The sequence below is a fragment of the Primulina eburnea genome, chromosome 18 (assembly GCF_022965805.1).
Source record: "Primulina eburnea isolate SZY01 chromosome 18, ASM2296580v1, whole genome shotgun sequence".
NCBI classification, from domain to species: Eukaryota; Viridiplantae; Streptophyta; class Magnoliopsida; order Lamiales; family Gesneriaceae; genus Primulina; species Primulina eburnea.
The window spans coordinates 30,088,462-30,105,022 of record NC_133118.1 but is presented as its reverse complement, the minus strand read 5'-3'; the positions used below and the strand labels follow the sequence as shown (position 1 = coordinate 30,105,022).

The window sequence follows — 16,561 nt, the reverse complement described above, 5'->3', positions numbered from 1 at the left end:
ACGAAACATGCAATCATATAAACAAATATAAAGCATGTAACAGATATCATGTATCAAATCAGAAACATAAATCAATATCAAGCAATGAATCACACTCAGACTCAGACTCGACTCAAACAACGCGTCGTCTCAGACTCGACTCAATCCTAGCCTAGGGATCCTGGTTTCCAGATGTTGGTATTATTATATCGACCAACAGTAATAGAAAAGACTCCAGTTCTATCCACGTCAATATAGTATCGATCACCAGTAATAGAAGAAGCTCTGATTCTATCCACATCGGTATAGTATCGATCACCAGTAATAGAAGAAACTCCGATTCTATCCACATCGATATGACATCGATCATCAGTAATAAAGAAGTTATAATTCTATCCACATCGATACGGTACCGATCACCAGTAATAGAAAAAGCTCTAGTTCTATCCACGTCGATAGCCAATCATCCGGTGACAGACTTTGGCACTATCGTCAATACACTATCTTATGACATCGTGCAATGTGCCCGTGGCGATCCCGCCACTATCAGGCACTTCTGTCACAAGATTACTCGTTTAATACCTGCTATCTATAAATCAAGAGAACAAATACATCAATCAAATCAATGCAATATCAATTCAATAAAGTAAAGTATGTGATTTAGGGAAACTCAAGTCTAAACAGACTCAAGTCGATCTCCCAATACCACATTGACTTATACCTTTCGTTTGTAGTCACGGTCTGAAGCAATCTCAATTCTGAACTCAAGACTGTCTTTGTAAATCTAAAATGACATACCGGGAATACTAATATCAATATTCCATTCTCGATTCAATACTGAATCTGATTAATCTGGATTTAATTCAAAATCAACGGTATAACGGTAAAAGCTCAATATTCCTGTCAATACAACATCACCAGATAACAGTTACAATCCATAACCAATATCCAATATAATATATAAACCAGTTCCAATTCAAATATGTCCGGTATAACTCAATATACCCTAAAAATTCATAACAATTCCATAATCAGTCCGTTTCTTAATCTGACTTCGATTCTATCGTGTCTAGTATATCAAGAACACTATATACGAAATATATTCAATTCCACCAACATCATAATTTCAAAGAACTCAATAAAACTTACGTCTAGTTGTAGCTCGTGTCGAGAGAAGTACAACACTGCGTTCGAATTCAAATTCTGATAATCGGATCGAACAAAATCTCAAATTAAACTCAAAGAAAGCTTAAGGGAATTTGAAGGGAATTCTCGCTGATGTTGCTTCTGAATTCGTGAAGAATGAATTGTATATATATCAAGTTATATGGTGGTGACAAGTGTCCCACTAAATCCAATATTGCACTTTAGCCCCTGAATTCTTCACTAGTTGCAATTTGGTCCTCAAAACTCTTTTTAATTCCATTTCAATCCTAATTAATTACAAAAATCGTGGAATTTAATTCATCATTCCAAAATTCGTAAATTAACTAATCTCGGATTAAAATGATATAATCTCGGGCCTTACAACCATACTGTACAAGTCTTAAGTGAAAGGCAGCTAAAAGGTGTTGGTATGAATAATCAAACTTTTGATTATTGATCAAATGTTCATGTACTAACTCAAATATTAAATAATTTTAACCACATCAAAAGTATTGATACCCAGGGATGAACCCATCAAGATCCGGCCCAAACTCCCGGCCCATCTCTAAGGCCCACAGGTTAATGGCCCATGAAAAGCCCAGGTATTCTCCTATAAATACCAGGTTTGAGTGTTAATTCATTAATTCGCTATATTGTTTTCAGCAGCGCCCTTAGCTGCTCCCCCCATATATCCTCAGTCTCTGACTTGAGCGTCGGAGGGACTACGCCAAGATACCCTCCTGGCCCCCTCCTAACGGTCTTATTTGTGATTTCAGGCCCATGGTAATTTTGAAGCCCGTGTCTGGATTAGTGACGTTTGCGTGGATCGGACCCTAAATTTCCCGTGAGTATCAAGTATATTTTTCCCGTTCAATAATCATATATTTAAAATCCATCGTTGCCAAATTTGTAGTGCATCAGGACACCCAATTATTTTAGTACTCATTATACTAGGTGTTTTTCAATAGATCAATCTTCATGAAAGCTATTTTTTTGAAATCTTAAATAATATATAAATGAATTTCGCATGTAAAATTTTCATTTTCTTTTATTATTTTAAAATTTAATGTTATAATAAATATGTGTGGTGTTTAAATATAAGTATCATACCACCTTTTGTTGTATGAATATCTTGTCACAATTTATTCGATTGATTTCAAAAAATTATGATATATCAATAATTATTCTAACTGCGAGAGCAATCCAAAGCTACGATTTGATTGTTATATATTTAAAAATTTTGAATTTCATATTTATACAGCGACAAATGATCGATTCTATAATTTTTTTCAAAATTACAATTAAATTATTATAGATTGAATTTTAGATTATTTTCTAACTCATAAATGTCTAATTTTTGACAACCGTATTTTGAGTCACATTAATTAATCAATGAATAAAAGAGAAAAAAAAAAAACTAATAAAAAAGTAAAAATACAAAAATACAAACCGGGTCCATTTTGTCCGGGTCGGGTCTGTCCCTGTCATTTCCCTACTGTGATCCAATTTCCCCCCTTCTCCTTTTGCAAATGGCGAAAGATCACATTATTCTTCATATTACCCAAAAAACTTGTATCTAATCGTTTGTCGGAACATTGTTTTCATTTATTTTCATATCACAATCCGAATTTAATTGCCCCGTCGCATTTCTTCCCCTATCCCAAAACCTAAGAATTCAATATCTATTAATTTTTACTACTGACACTGCTTGAGGTTTCTCTTTCTTGGATTTATTCCACCTGATTTTTCAGTTGAATTCTGGTGATTTTACTGTTGGATTGCTTCGAGGTCAAAACCCTCGGCTCGAATTGTGAAATTCGATGTGGGATTTTTTTTAAATTTTGATTTCTGATTGCATTGTGGCAGTGATTGGTGGGTTGTGGAGATCTGGGGGTCAGCTGGGTCGACTCGGAGGGGAATTTTTTGGAAATTGGACTGGAAAAAAGGGTTTTGGATCCGATCGGGGGTTAAACAGCGCCATTAGATGGCGCTGTTCAGGCGCTTCTTCTATAGGAAGCCGCCTGATCGGCTTCTTGAGATTTCTGAAAGGGTATATGGTATGTTGTGGCCACTTATCTTATTGCTGTTTTGTGGGTTTTTAGCTCAACAATGTTTTAATCAAGGTCTCCGAAATGGAGTTAGGGGCCAGTTTTTGGGGTTGATTTCTTCAAGAGTTGAATTTCTTCCCTACTTTGCGAGACTTTTTGTTGCTGTTTAACTTGGTTAGGCACTTAACACTATTTTACTAAAATTTGAAGCTTTTAACTCTCTTTATCCTCAAATTAAGTGTGGAAATTATATATTGTAGTTTGTTTTGAAAGTATTAAGAGCGGCTGAGTGTCGAGGTTTCAGAGTTTTGTATTTTAGTTCGCCTCGAGTTTATATTCAGCAAGCAAAATTTTTAATTCTCAGACATTAAGATTTCATGTGGGGTGAAAAGGGTTTCGGATCATTAGGCTGTGGCATCATTTTACTTCATCGCTCGAAAACCTTTATCAACTTAATGCTTTGATTTTTTTAAAAGGTAGCGTAAATTTTTTAAGTTTTTAATGAGAGCCATTTTGTCTTGGAGGCATTAATTACATGTTATAAGATTAAAACTTTATCTTGAATTTCCACATCAGTTTTTATTTTATGGTTCCTTCTATTTTTAATGTGTAATTTTACAAATTTAAGTAATACATCACTTTATGTATTTCATTTGCTGAAAACCGTCATTTAAGGCTGTGTTTTACCGTGTAACATGATTCCACTGGAAACAGCTTTAGGATTCTTACTGAGTTTATGATTTGCGTGATGCTATCTGATTTGTTCTCGATGCAGTGTTCGATTGCTGCTTCTCCACTGATGTGCTGGATGAAGATGAATACCGATCATACATGAATGGGATTGTGGCTCAGTTACAAGATCACTACCCTGATGCTGCTTTTATGGTTTTTAATTTCAAAGAAGGGGAACAGAGGAGCCAACTATCTGATGTGTTATCTCAGTATGATATGACAGTCATGGATTACCCTCGGCAATACGAAGGGTGTCCACTTTTACCATTGGAGATGATCCACCATTTCTTAAGATCCAGTGAGAGCTGGTTATCCCTCGAGGGCCAACAAAATGTTCTTTTGATGCATTGTGAAAGGGGAGGATGGCCTGTCCTTGCATTTATGCTTGCTGGTCTTCTTCTATACAGAAAGCAGTACACCGGTGAGCAGAAGACTTTGGAAATGGTGTACAAGCAAGCACCGAGGGAACTTCTTCATCTTTTGTCTCCTTTGAATCCACAGCCATCTCAGCTTAGATATCTTCAGTACATTTCTAGGAGAAATTTTGGGTCTGATTGGCCGCCATCGGATACACCTCTGGCTTTGGACTGTATAATATTTAGAAACCTTCCTCTGTATGATGGTGGGAGTGGATGCCGGCCTGTAGTTCGTGTATATGGTCAGGATCCTTCTTTGAAAGAATCCACTAGAAGTTCAAAGCTTTTGTTTTCATCTTCTAAATTGAGAAAGCATATTCATTTGTATAGTGAGGTAAGCCACAATTCATCTATTTCATATTAAATAAATAGGTTAAGCTGTAAAAAAAAAGAGGTGTTCTTATGATATTTGGCTGCAGGAAGAGTGTGAACTAGTGAAAATTGATATTCATTGCCGCGTTCAAGGAGATGTTGTTCTTGAATGTATCCATTTTGAGGATGATCTAGTGAGGGAGGAAATAATATTCAGAGTTATGCTGCATACAGCATTTGTCAGGTCAAATGTTTTGATGCTGGCCCGTGATGAAGTTGATGTTCTTTGGGATGCGAAAGACCAATTTTCCAAGGAATTTAAATCAGAGGTAAAATTCTGTGTTGCTTGTGCTATTCTCTCTGTTTCTGAAGATTCAGAATTTGACCCTTTGCTTTTCTGGATCAGGTTCTCTTTGCAGATGTAGATTCTCTTCCGTTCATTACCACCATAGAAGCAGTAAGTGATGATGACAATGAAACCGAAGTTGCTTCACCCGAGGAATTTTTTGAGGCAGAAGAGATCTTCAGCAGTGTAATTGATGGTCAGGATGGCAAGGGGGAGGCTGATGACCTTGCAAGCCAAGCTACCGCCCAAGTTGATGAAAATCATCATAAAGAAATCTTGAAGGATGAGTTGGATCATCATGCATTTCAAGATTGTGCCGCTTTCGAGGGAATTCACATACAAGACATCAAGCTGGATTCAAATAATATATTCTTGCGTAATGGGGACATCAATTTAGAATCCATGTCAGGGATATCTTATGTCTCTAGTAACTCTGTAACTGTATCTGTAAATGCCGGTATGCATGGGAATTCTGAAGAAGAGAACAAGGAAAGTCTGGAACTACCCTCTGTAATGGAGCAGAATTCTGTTGCTGATAATGATAGTCAGAAGTTGGTTAAGGGGTTCTCAACAGTCACAAAAAAGCAGTCAGTCACCAATTTAAAACCTGCTTCGGATACTGTAAGTTTCAATAAGAAAACTAAGCAGCAAGAGTCTCTGGGTCCTCTAGCAAGACAAGGAAAGCCAAATGCTGTATCCAGGTGGATACCTACTAATAAAGGTTCTTACACTAATTCAATGCATGTATATTATCCTCCGTCAAGACATAACAGTGCTCCAGCAGCACTATCTCTTGGCAAGGATTCTCCGCCTGGGGGAAAATCTAAATCCCAATCTGTTACTGCATCTTCAGAATCCACAGCTACAGCTGACAAGCCAATCTCATCAGGCCATGGAAAACATTCATCTTGTCCATCATCATTAGACTTGTCACCCGTCCAAGAGGCCTCTTCCACAAGTCTACCTTCATCACCAAAGGTAGAGAGTGAGGCCTATGAACTTAGTCCAGCTCCATCATCTCCTCCTCAATCACGATCACCACCACCACCACCACCACCACCACCACCACCACCTCCATTACTTTCATCAGCAAGTGCTGCCAATGCTTTTCCTAAAAGCTCACCACCCCCTCCCCCCCCTCCTTCCCCGCCGTTGCCATATTCTCGAAGTACAGATTTTACTCAGTTGTCGTGTTCTACTCCATCACTGTCCTCTCAAAGTAAAGATTTTACTCAGTTGTGTTCTACTCCATCACTGTCCTCGCCTTCTAAAAATTCAGACATTAGCACCAATTTGGAGGTGACTTTTCTCCCACCTCTTTCACCTCCCCCACCACCACCTCCCCCACCTTCCAGATTTTCCAATTTTCAGAACATAAGTCCAGTTTTTCCATCTGTACCCCCACCTCCGCCACTTGCCCCACCTTCCAATCCTTCTATTTTTCAGAATGTTAGTCGAATTTTACCATCTGTACCTCCGCCGCCGCCACCTCGGTCATCTGGGAGTTATGTTCTTGCACATTCACCAAGTTCCCCAACTCCACCAGCGCCACCGCCACCGCCACCGCCACCGCCACCGCCACCGCCATTTACTTGTGTATCTTTATCGCAAAGATCTTCCGTTATAGAGATACCTCCACCCCCATCTCCGGCTTCACTTAGCGTCCAATTTAACCACCGACCACCACCTCCAGTCTATGGGGTCCAAAATTTTCCCTTATATGGAGTTCCACCTCCACCACCCCCACCATCCCCACCTCCATTGCTTGGCACTACACCATCCCTGCCTCCTGCACCGCCACCACCTCCTATTCAAAGGCCATCATTTGGGGTGCCATCTCCACCTCCGGTACGTGCTATGACACCTCCTCCACCCCCACCTCCACCTCCGGTACGTGCTATGACACCTCCTCCACCCCCACCTTTACCAATTAATAGAGTCCCAGAACCACCTCTGCCTCCTCCTATGCTTCGGGACTCAGTGCCGCCGCCGCCACCTCCCCCTTTGCCTAGGGCCCCACCTCCACCACCACCTCCTCCTAGAGGTCCAACACCTCCTCCACCACTTCTTACACATGGAGCCCCAACACCACCTCCTCCACCCATGTTTGGTGGCCCACCTCCACTTCCTCCTGGAGGCCCAACACCACCACCTCCACCTCCACCCCCACCCCCACCCATGTTTGGTGGCACACCTACACCACCTCCGCCTATAGGAAGAGGTCCACCTCCACCTCCACCTCCTCCCGGAGGCCCAACACCACCTCCTCCTCCCGTGTTTGGTGGCCCACCTCCGCCTATAGGAAGAGGCCCTCCTCCACCTCCACCTCCTCCTGGAGGCCCAACAACTCCTCGTACACATGGAGCCCCAACACCACCTCCTCCACCCATGTTTGGTGGCCCACCTCCACCACCTCCACCCGTAGGAAGAGGCCCACCTCCACCTCCTCTGCCTATAGGACGAGGCCCACCTCCACCACCCCCTCCTGGAAGTCGGGCACCTGGTCCACCGGCACCTCCAGGACCTCCTAGACCTCCAGGTGTTGGACCACCCCCACCTCCACCATTTGGTGCAAAAGGACCAGCAGTAGATGGAAGAGGGTTGTCTGCAAGTAGTGGGCGTGCTTCACGTCCTCCTGGTATGTCAGGTGCTGCAGTATCTCGAAGATCTACCTTAAAACCACTTCACTGGAGCAAGGTTACCAGGGCATTACAAGGAAGCTTGTGGGAAGAATTGCAGAGATACGGAGAACCTCAAGTGTATTACTCTATCACTGCTGATTTAATTTTTTGGTTTCGATCTGGGGATTGCTTGCCTTTCTTCATTAGTTATACTAATTTTTGAAAATTTCTAGCACTCCTTTACCAATCCCCAGTAAGAAATACCTAAGATAGCATTGTGTAACAATTTTTTTTATATATATTCTTTCTTTATGGCTTCTCGATTTCCTTGCTCTGCTGACACTCTGCACTGTAATCTAGTGCACCAGAGTTTGATGTCTCGGAGCTTGAGACTCTATTCTCTGCGACAGTGCCAAAGTCAGATAGTGCAGGAGGCAAATCTGGTGGTCGCCGGAAGTCTGCTGGATCTAAGCCTGAAAAAGTCCATATGGTAATGTTGTATGAAGCTAATAATCTTCTTTCACCGGAAATTTGTTTCCGGAGAAATATAGAGTTAATATATTCTTGGTGGCCATGACAATGAGGTTGTGTTTGTGAAATTGTGATGATGTACATATAAGTTTATTGATTAAAGTTATGTAGAGCTAACCACACAAGTAGCTCGAGAACACCTAAAAATAGACTCTGGTAACAGATGGTACATTCATTTGTGTTATAGAGCTTGAAACCAAGAACTAGAGTGTTCGGGCTTTGTTGATCATGGGAGTACCAAAAATCTGTGGGATTTAATTGTTGATAAAGTTATTGCTTCAAGGAAAATATCCCGTGAAATGTTAATATCACAGTGTAGCATAGCCTTTTTATGCGTTTTTTGGCATCATTTACGTTGTTGAACTTCGAATAACAGTAAGTTTGAGGTTGTTATCTCTCCCATATCAATGAGCAATGCAACCCAGATTATGTAGTTAAAAATTTCTATCTCGTTTTATTATTGTTTTCTCCCTCTCTGTTTTTTTGCGGTGTGTTATCTTTTGGATCATGAGGGTGTCTAATTACTGATTTGAATACGTGGTTGGGGACTTATTTCACACTTTGATTACTTTTTTCGTGCTTTTAGTTTCTCAATTCGATGCATTCTCTTTTGTAGGTTGACCTTCGAAGGGCAAATAATACCGAAATTATGCTTACGAAAGTGAAAATGCCACTTCCAGACATGATGGTAAGCTAATATGCTATAAGTTTCCTATTGAGTATTTTTATTCTCAATATGTAATTTTTTTCATTTGACATCAACCACCTGTTGGACTAAAATGGTGTCTTATCTCTTTCGGTGGTTATAATTTTATTATTTGAAAACCGTTTTTAGAACTTCAAATGCATTTTTGTTTAAAATTGTTATGCATGCGTAAGGATATGAATTGTTGTGTTGAATCATTTGAAATTTCCAAAGGAATGACTTGATGATAACAATAAAAAAGCAACAATGGTGAAGAGGCAACAGAAGTTGACTTGAGTTTTTACATTCTAGTGTAAATGTACCTAATTAAGTTATATAAGATGATATGGTGGTGTTAGAACCAACTACTGACTCTCATAATCTGATGTGAGTTTTTATGGAGTTCGGAAGCTTTTTTTCTGCTGAATGGAGAAAAAACGTATCTCAGATTATAAAAATTCTTTGTGTGGCATATCATTTCCTTAGAACGGTGATTAACGTAATTGTGAAAAAAAGCAGCAATTTAGAGAAAGTTAGATAGTTTGAAGTTAAATATTTCAGCCCAGGCCACTCAGCAGCCTTCAGAAACATGTCCTTTTCAACACTTTCTTTTGATTCTTTTCATGTTCCAATAAGATTATATGGGTGGAGGTGATCCTACCTCCTAACTGCTTATGGTTCTACCTACTAAATTACGGCTTTTCGATATTCTTACAACAGCATGGATGGTTCACTTTGACAGGCTGCAGTTCTTGCTTTGGATGAATCAATTTTAGATGCTGATCAAGTTGAAAATCTTATTAAATTCTGTCCAACAAAGGAAGAGATGGAACTTCTCAAGGTGAAGCTTATTACCTCGTGTATTTTGACATATTTTCGTGGTATTTTCCCTAATCTGGGGATCCATTATTTCCTTTTCGTTTGATTTTTGTATTTCATGTTTTCACTCTTTAGGGATACACGGGAGACCTCGATCAGTTGGGCAAATGTGAACAGGTGTGCAAACTGGATCATGACTTATCTATTTGCTGTTGGTTTTGTTCTAGATTTTGCTTGCCATGTTTGTGCATGTGGTGTATGGATGCAGTCCACTTCTTTTTGTCCTAGTATCTTATGGTTTTGATTAAGTACTAGCTAATAATGGTCTGTCACGCAAAGAGGTAGGATTTTAATAGTACTCCAATGATCCGGTATTGAGATCAGCCTAAATGGAACAGTTGTCACGACATGAGAGCTTGCCTTTTTTTGTTATTTATGTTTTGACTTTTTTGGATTTCTTTCTTCCAAGGTTGTAAATGGCGGGAGGTGGTGGCGGGACGGTCGGTGACCGCCTACCGCCTCAGCCGCCTAGGCGGTTGAATTTTTTAAGTAATTTTTTTATAGATAATCATGCAATATAATCATTTTATATAAAATGTGCAATTAAATTATATTTAAACACAAAATATAATATCATCTAGATAATGTGCAATTAATAAATATTTATCATCATATTAATGATATAATGCTAACAAAGTAATATAATTATTTTTACCAAAAAACTAAGTTTAAATTTTTTAATTATTTTTCTGACGGCTGGCGGCAGTAGGCGGCGGCGGGTGGATTGTGTGTGGTGGTTGAAGTTAAGAGTTGAGAGTGAAAACCAAAAATAAAATAAAGAAAGTGAGGTGTGTTAGGGTTTTAATATTTAAAATTAGTTAATTTGACTAGGCTTTTAAAATTGTTGACTACAACTTAAAAATCTTGACTGTCTCGCCCGCCTAGCCCGCCTGCTCGTCGTCTCGACCCGCCTCTCCAACGCCGTATAGCTTGGGCCGCCTAAAACACCCGTCTCATGCATAGGCGGTGCGGTCGAGGGCCGCCTACCGCCTAGGCGGTGCCTAGGCGGCCGCCTCGACCGCCATTTAGAACACTGCTTTCTTCATATTAATATATAATATGTGTGTGTTTGTGTGAGTGGAACTGAGTTTGATACTGAAGCTGATTGAAACTTCAGTCGGGCAACCAAATTTTGACTGTTTATAATAAGAGCTATCCATGCCTGCATATTCTAGAGAAACTTGTAACATAGAAATTGAATTCCTGACTACTTGGAAATCTATTGCTGGTGTCTTTGTGCTGTCACAGAACAATTTTCGTGCTCTGTAATACTTGATAGAAATTGCTATGAGATGTCTCTGGAGACCTGATTCTGAGTACTATTGGAACCCTTTCTCTTTCTATCCACAACACAGTCCTCAAAAATATCTATCGCACACTGTTTCCGAGCAATAACTTTGATTCTAGTCTCGGATGGTTTATTTGATATCTCAGAGAATTTAATCTTTCCCTCAAATGTAAATTCCTCGTCTTATATGCTTCGAGTATACTTCTTGAGTTTCTGTAGTCACGGTATGGTTAAACTTGAGGCTTCAGAAATAGCTAACCATTCACCAAAAATTAATAGACCTTTAAATGGTGAATATTTTCCATTTAGCAAGTCAAATTTCACATAGCTGTAATAGAGAAATGGTTTGTAAGGTTTTGATCCGTCATAAAGATTTTTTTTTTCAGTTCTACATAGAAATGTACTTCTGAGATAAGATTGGTTAATAACTTCTATTGTTAGTGGCATAGTTAATTTGAAAAAAGTGCATATGAGGCATTGGCAATGACTATCTTACTTTTACTTTGGTTGTAACTTGTTTTAATATATATATATATATATATATATATATATATATATATAAGCGTTTGTGTGCGCGTTAATGCCTGTGTTATTATTTTACACACACACACACATGTGTGTGTGTGTGTGTGTGTTATTTTTATATTTACCTTTCTTTTAATGTGTGTTAATTTTTTACCTTCTTTTAGAATTTAAATAACAATGTTTTTGTTTTTTCAACTCTAAATGGATGCATTGCTCGATGATCTTTCAGTTTTTTCTGGAGCTGATGAAGGTGCCACGAGTGGAATCTAAACTTAGGGTTTTCTTATTCAAGATTCTGTTCTATTCTCAGGTTTGTTGTGGAACATTTATGAAGTTCCTGAGAATTTAATGGTGTGCATGCCTTAATTTGTTTTTCATCTCAGGTTTCTGATTTCAAAAAAAACTTGACCATCGTAAATTCTTCTTGTGAAGAGGTACATTAGAAATGCCAATGGTTGTTTGCTGGTTGTTTTTACATTCTTGATAACTCAACCTTTTACTTGCATTAGGTTCGACAATCCCTCAAACTGAAAGAAATCATGAAGAAAATTTTATATCTTGGAAATACGTTGAATCAGGGAACTGCCAGAGGTACTTTTTCATGAAAAGTGTCATGTTTTAGTGTTTGGACTGTGTGACCTAGTTGCATATGCTGGCTGATACATGTCTTACCTTACTATACAGGTGAAGTTTTTTATTTTTCCATCAACCTCTGCAATTCTCAAGAATAATGATGTTCTGACCATAAAAATGAACAAGAAATGCTTACATGATTTCCGCATCCGGTCACCCACCAAACCATGTCCATTGACACAGAAAAAAAATAGAAGAGAAAAAGAGCGGGTAAAAAACTAGTAATTCCAAAGCCGGATCATACCCTTTGCCAAGTCTATCTACCTTTTCTAATTTCTATCATCTCTCTTTCCCTTCCCCCTCTTTGTAGTTGTGTGTGAATAAACTGGATCCAAAGCCCAAGCTATGAGAAGAACAAAAGGGCAAACAAATTGGATTAATATGCTATAGTTGCCATATCATGTGGCAGAAAACATGAAAGATTTTACAAGAATATTTATCTGAAATTGTTGTTTCCCCATTCAGGTGCAGCAGTTGGATTCAAGTTGGACAGTCTTTTGAAACTCACTGATACACGTGCCTCCAATAGCAAGATGACACTTATGCATTATCTGTGTAAGGTATTGACCTGTTGCTTTTTGGCCCTTTCTTTTTTTTCTTAATTTTCTGTAGCAGGTCTTCCGAATACCTCCACTGCTTCCTAGGCTATACATAATATGGAGTTCAATATGATAAAATGCTATTTTTTTTTCTTGTCCTGCATGAATCAATCCATATTATGATTGGCCATCATCAGCCTTCCCAGTTTGAGAGTAAATCCGACTGGACCCAGTGGGTGGGATATGTATCTTCAATTTCTATATAATTAAGAATGTTTGCTGTAATTCATTGACAATGTTTGCTTCTACAACTACAAATTAGATAAAATGTATGAGTTAGTGGATTGCTGCAACTCCAAAATTATGCTAATATTTCAACAACAATCAACTAAAATAAAGAAGAATATAAGCTCCCAGGGGTAATCCTCTGTACAAGAGAGTTCAACTCCCTCCTGGAAACAGCTAGTCCCTAGCACACGCTAGTCTCCAAACTTAACAAATTAACGGAATCAATTCCCAATCTCCCTGCCATTCATTATATTTATCACTCCCCCTTTTCTAGATTTTCCAAGACTCAAATCAGTCCCAAAATTTTAAAGCCCATAATAATAATGTAAAGGTCCATAACATGGATCCCTCCACTTCTCCAAACCAATTGTTATTTTTTGTTTTACATGTCTACATACATCTTCCAAAACTGCCAGATTTTCTGAGGTGCTTCCCCTCCCATTTGTACTAAACTATGTTTGGTGCTTGGCTTGAGATTCAATGTCGAAAGAAAGATGGCAAAGGTGTGTCCACGAGAGATTGGAAAATTGGATTTCGGTGATAACTGACAAAGTTGTGCTATGAACTTGCCATAGTTTTACTTGGATTATATAAAAATAACTGGTTGAGTATGATACGGGGCATGGCTGATGGAAGGGAGATGGTGGGATGGGAAAAGACTAAGATCTATCAATAAATCTTTGACTTTTTGACAATGCTTTTGTTGGTCCTTGCAAGGCATTTCTATGTATCACAACACGTTTGGTGAAAAAACCATAAATTCTATGAAACCAGTTCTTCAACCTGCCGGTCCTTTCCATCTTACTGGGATAATTGTCCCAAAGCTGTTTTGTTTTAGAATGGACCAGGCAGAAAATTGGTTTCTTGTTGAATCTGGATGTACAGTCCTTTTTTTAAGAACTGAATGGACAGCCAGAAGCTTTGTTGTTATCTGTCAAACTGCTACTTTGTCTCTTTTTTCCACTCTAATGGATCCATTCTTTTCTACCATTTCTTTCTTTCTTCTTTTTTTTCCCCTTCTCTCTCTCTTTCTACTGTAGCTCTTACACTTTCACCTGATCCATGAACTAGAATGCAGCTTCCAATGCACTTTCTTTTTACCTCCTTCCATCCACATATGACACCGATGTAGAGTGTCTAAATTTTATTTGCCTAGTGTTACTTTGTGTGACTACATGGAAAAAACCTTAACGAGAAAGAGAAAGAGCTTAAATAAGTAATTACTTATGTACAAATAAGTAATGACCACCGACATTCGTTCCGTCTGTTACTTATAGTTTCAGGTATTCCTGATTAGCACTTAGCAGGTTTCGAAGCCATGGTGTACCACGTAGAAAATTTGAGCTTTTATTCTGTAGTATGAAAAAAATTAACCCTTGGAACATCTGCACGTTGTTGCAGACTACCCTGCTTTCCATGATTTAGCCATTTTCATTAGTAGTGGTTAGGCATTTAGAGGAAGGTCACTACTCAGTCACTAATTTGTGTTTTTTCATCTTTTATATAGGTACTTGCATCTAAATCACCATCTCTTTTAGACTTTCACAAAGATCTTATTAGCCTGGAAACGGCCTCAAAGGTTGGTATTTATCTCTGAGTTGACCATAGATTTTAAATCACTGTAGAAAGACTTGCATAATAAGAAGTTTCTTTGTAGATACAACTGAAATCTTTGGCTGAGGAAATGCAAGCCATTATCAAGGGTTTAGAAAAGGTAAAGCAGGAGTTGACTGCTTCAGAAAACGATGGTCCTGTATCCGAAACTTTTCGCAAGGTATTATTTTTACGTGCTTTAAGTGTGCAATTCCACTATAAAACTTGAATTTTTTTTGAAGTTTGTTTTGTTGATTTTTTCTCCTTGTTGTTTTATTCCAAAGATTTGAAAGCTACAATGTCTCCAGAAGATTCACTTTTATTTTCTTTGACAGAACTTGGCAGAATTTGTTGGTGCTGCTGAGATAGAAGTGTCCTCTGTAACAAATCTATATTCCACTGCGGTATGTATCCACCTGTATTATTATTTTATTAGATAACCTCACACGGACCGTGGTAATGATGGCATTCATCCATGCTATTGTTTACCAGGGAAGAAATGCAGATGCACTAGCTCTATATTTTGGTGAGGATCCAGCCCGATGCCCGTTTGAACAAGGTAGAATGACAATCTTTTCTTCGTTAACACGACATTTGTTAATTGTAGATCACTGAGTCAATGTCTCAACATGTATGCAGTTACTGCAACCCTCTTAAACTTTGTGAGGTTGTATCAGAAAGCTCACGAAGAAAACTGTAAACAGGATGAACTAGAAAAGAAGAAAGCTCAAAAGGAGGCTGAAATGGAGAATGCGAAGGGAATAAATCTAACCAAGAAAGGCGTAAAAGATTGAGAATTGCTTAATATTTTGAAGATTTTTTTCACATTGGTCAGCATATGATGAGTTGAGATTGTTGATCTACACTCTGCTGCTTTGACAAAGCATGAGCTTTTAATTCTACTGAACTTATTTGCTTTATGGGTTCAAAGAACCTGGAGTTGGAGGACGCTCTCTGTGGCTTTACAAAACCTGAAGTCTTGCTGATAAGGAATTCGAGTAGTGAACCATGACACTTTCAGTTTGGATGGCGCAAACATCTGATTTATCACAAGCCTCAGGCCAAATGAGTTGTCGGGGGAATGATTTTGGCACTCTCACCTTTGTCGAGAGAAATGTTCCGTGTTGGTTGGATTGTTTCATCGAATTTGGCTCGATTTAGGTGCCTTGCCTTTGGGACATCAGCTTGCGAAAGGATAGGCGACTCAAAGTGTAAAAGCAGATCTTTCACCAAAATGTACCACGACATTTGTACAGAGAGCATTAACCCTGTAGGTATGTCAGCACCAATTCCTTTGTTGTATCATATAAATTAGTTTAGTTATTAGTATATACTCAAGTTTCCATAAAACTTTGCTGTACAGAAGAAACTATAGAGAAGTTGTAAAGAAGAATAGGCTTGTGCTAATTCAGTCATGTAGTCAGGTTACCGTGTTTAGGCCTTAGGAATTTTGATTCATTTTATGCAAGCTCTTCGATATATTGATGAATAAACACATTGTTTCTGGTCTGTTATGGAATATTTTTTGTTTTTATTCGCTGACACTAAAATGGCTCGAATGCATCATATATACTGAAGGTATATAGCATTTGTCATTGTTATGTTGAAATCGATTGTTCAATTTACAAATGCTGATTAATTTAGTACGAGACTGCGAAAGATTATAGGTTCGTATTCAACATTCTTGTGTAAGTTCACCGTTTCTAGTTCAAGAAGACATAATTAAACCAGCGATGTAGAATTCATTTGACAGCTACCATTGTGAGGAATCATGAAGTTGCAGTACAAGAATGCCACTTTTGTGCTCTTATCATTTTTCATTAAGAGTAATGATGAAAATTATGGCAATATCTTGTAAGTTATATCGAGCACCATTTTATCATTTATCTATCTATATCTACTATCTATCTACTACTATTATAAATTTATGAGTTTGAATTGTGAGCTTACATTTTTACCCTTTTATTTATTTATATTTTATCATGTTATTTGGTTTTTTA

The 16,561-nt window shown here is 38.4% G+C and overlaps 1 protein-coding gene across 2 annotated transcripts; it reads left to right on the top strand.

Moving 5' to 3' along the window:
- Positions 1–2,611: 2,611 nt before the first annotated feature.
- LOC140818988 (formin-like protein 20) lies at positions 2,612–16,093 on the top strand. Of its 2 annotated transcripts, XM_073178964.1 has the most exons (17): positions 2,617–3,182; positions 3,949–4,655; positions 4,741–4,962; positions 5,040–7,738; positions 7,961–8,090; positions 8,748–8,819; positions 9,559–9,657; positions 9,771–9,812; positions 11,738–11,818; positions 11,892–11,942; positions 12,018–12,099; positions 12,607–12,701; positions 14,476–14,547; positions 14,626–14,742; positions 14,897–14,965; positions 15,054–15,120; positions 15,201–16,093. In XM_073178964.1, exons 1-17 carry the CDS (start codon positions 3,110–3,112, stop codon positions 15,353–15,355), a joined length of 4,833 nt encoding a protein of 1,610 aa, XP_073035065.1. In that variant the 5' UTR covers positions 2,617–3,109; the 3' UTR covers positions 15,356–16,093. The 2 variants fall into 2 exon arrangements, 1 of the variants encoding a protein (XP_073035065.1); XR_012115180.1 differs by lacking the exons at positions 12,018–12,099; positions 12,607–12,701; positions 14,476–14,547; ... (2 more) ...; positions 15,054–15,120; positions 15,201–16,093 and having other exon boundaries at positions 2,612–3,182; positions 9,537–9,657; positions 11,892–11,929.
- Positions 16,094–16,561: the final 468 nt, after the last annotated feature.

Bases quoted from the DNA above. Each gene is read 5' to 3' on its own strand.
- LOC140818988 (XM_073178964.1), top strand. From the start codon at position 3,110: ATGGCGCTGTTCAGGCGCTTCTTCTATAGGAAGCCGCCTGATCGGCTT. The intron at 12,100-12,606 runs GTACTTTTTCAT...TTCCCCATTCAG, and splicing joins GAATCAGGGAACTGCCAGAG to GTGCAGCAGTTGGATTCAAG. The intron at 15,121-15,200 runs GTAGAATGACAA...ACATGTATGCAG, and splicing joins CCGATGCCCGTTTGAACAAG to TTACTGCAACCCTCTTAAAC.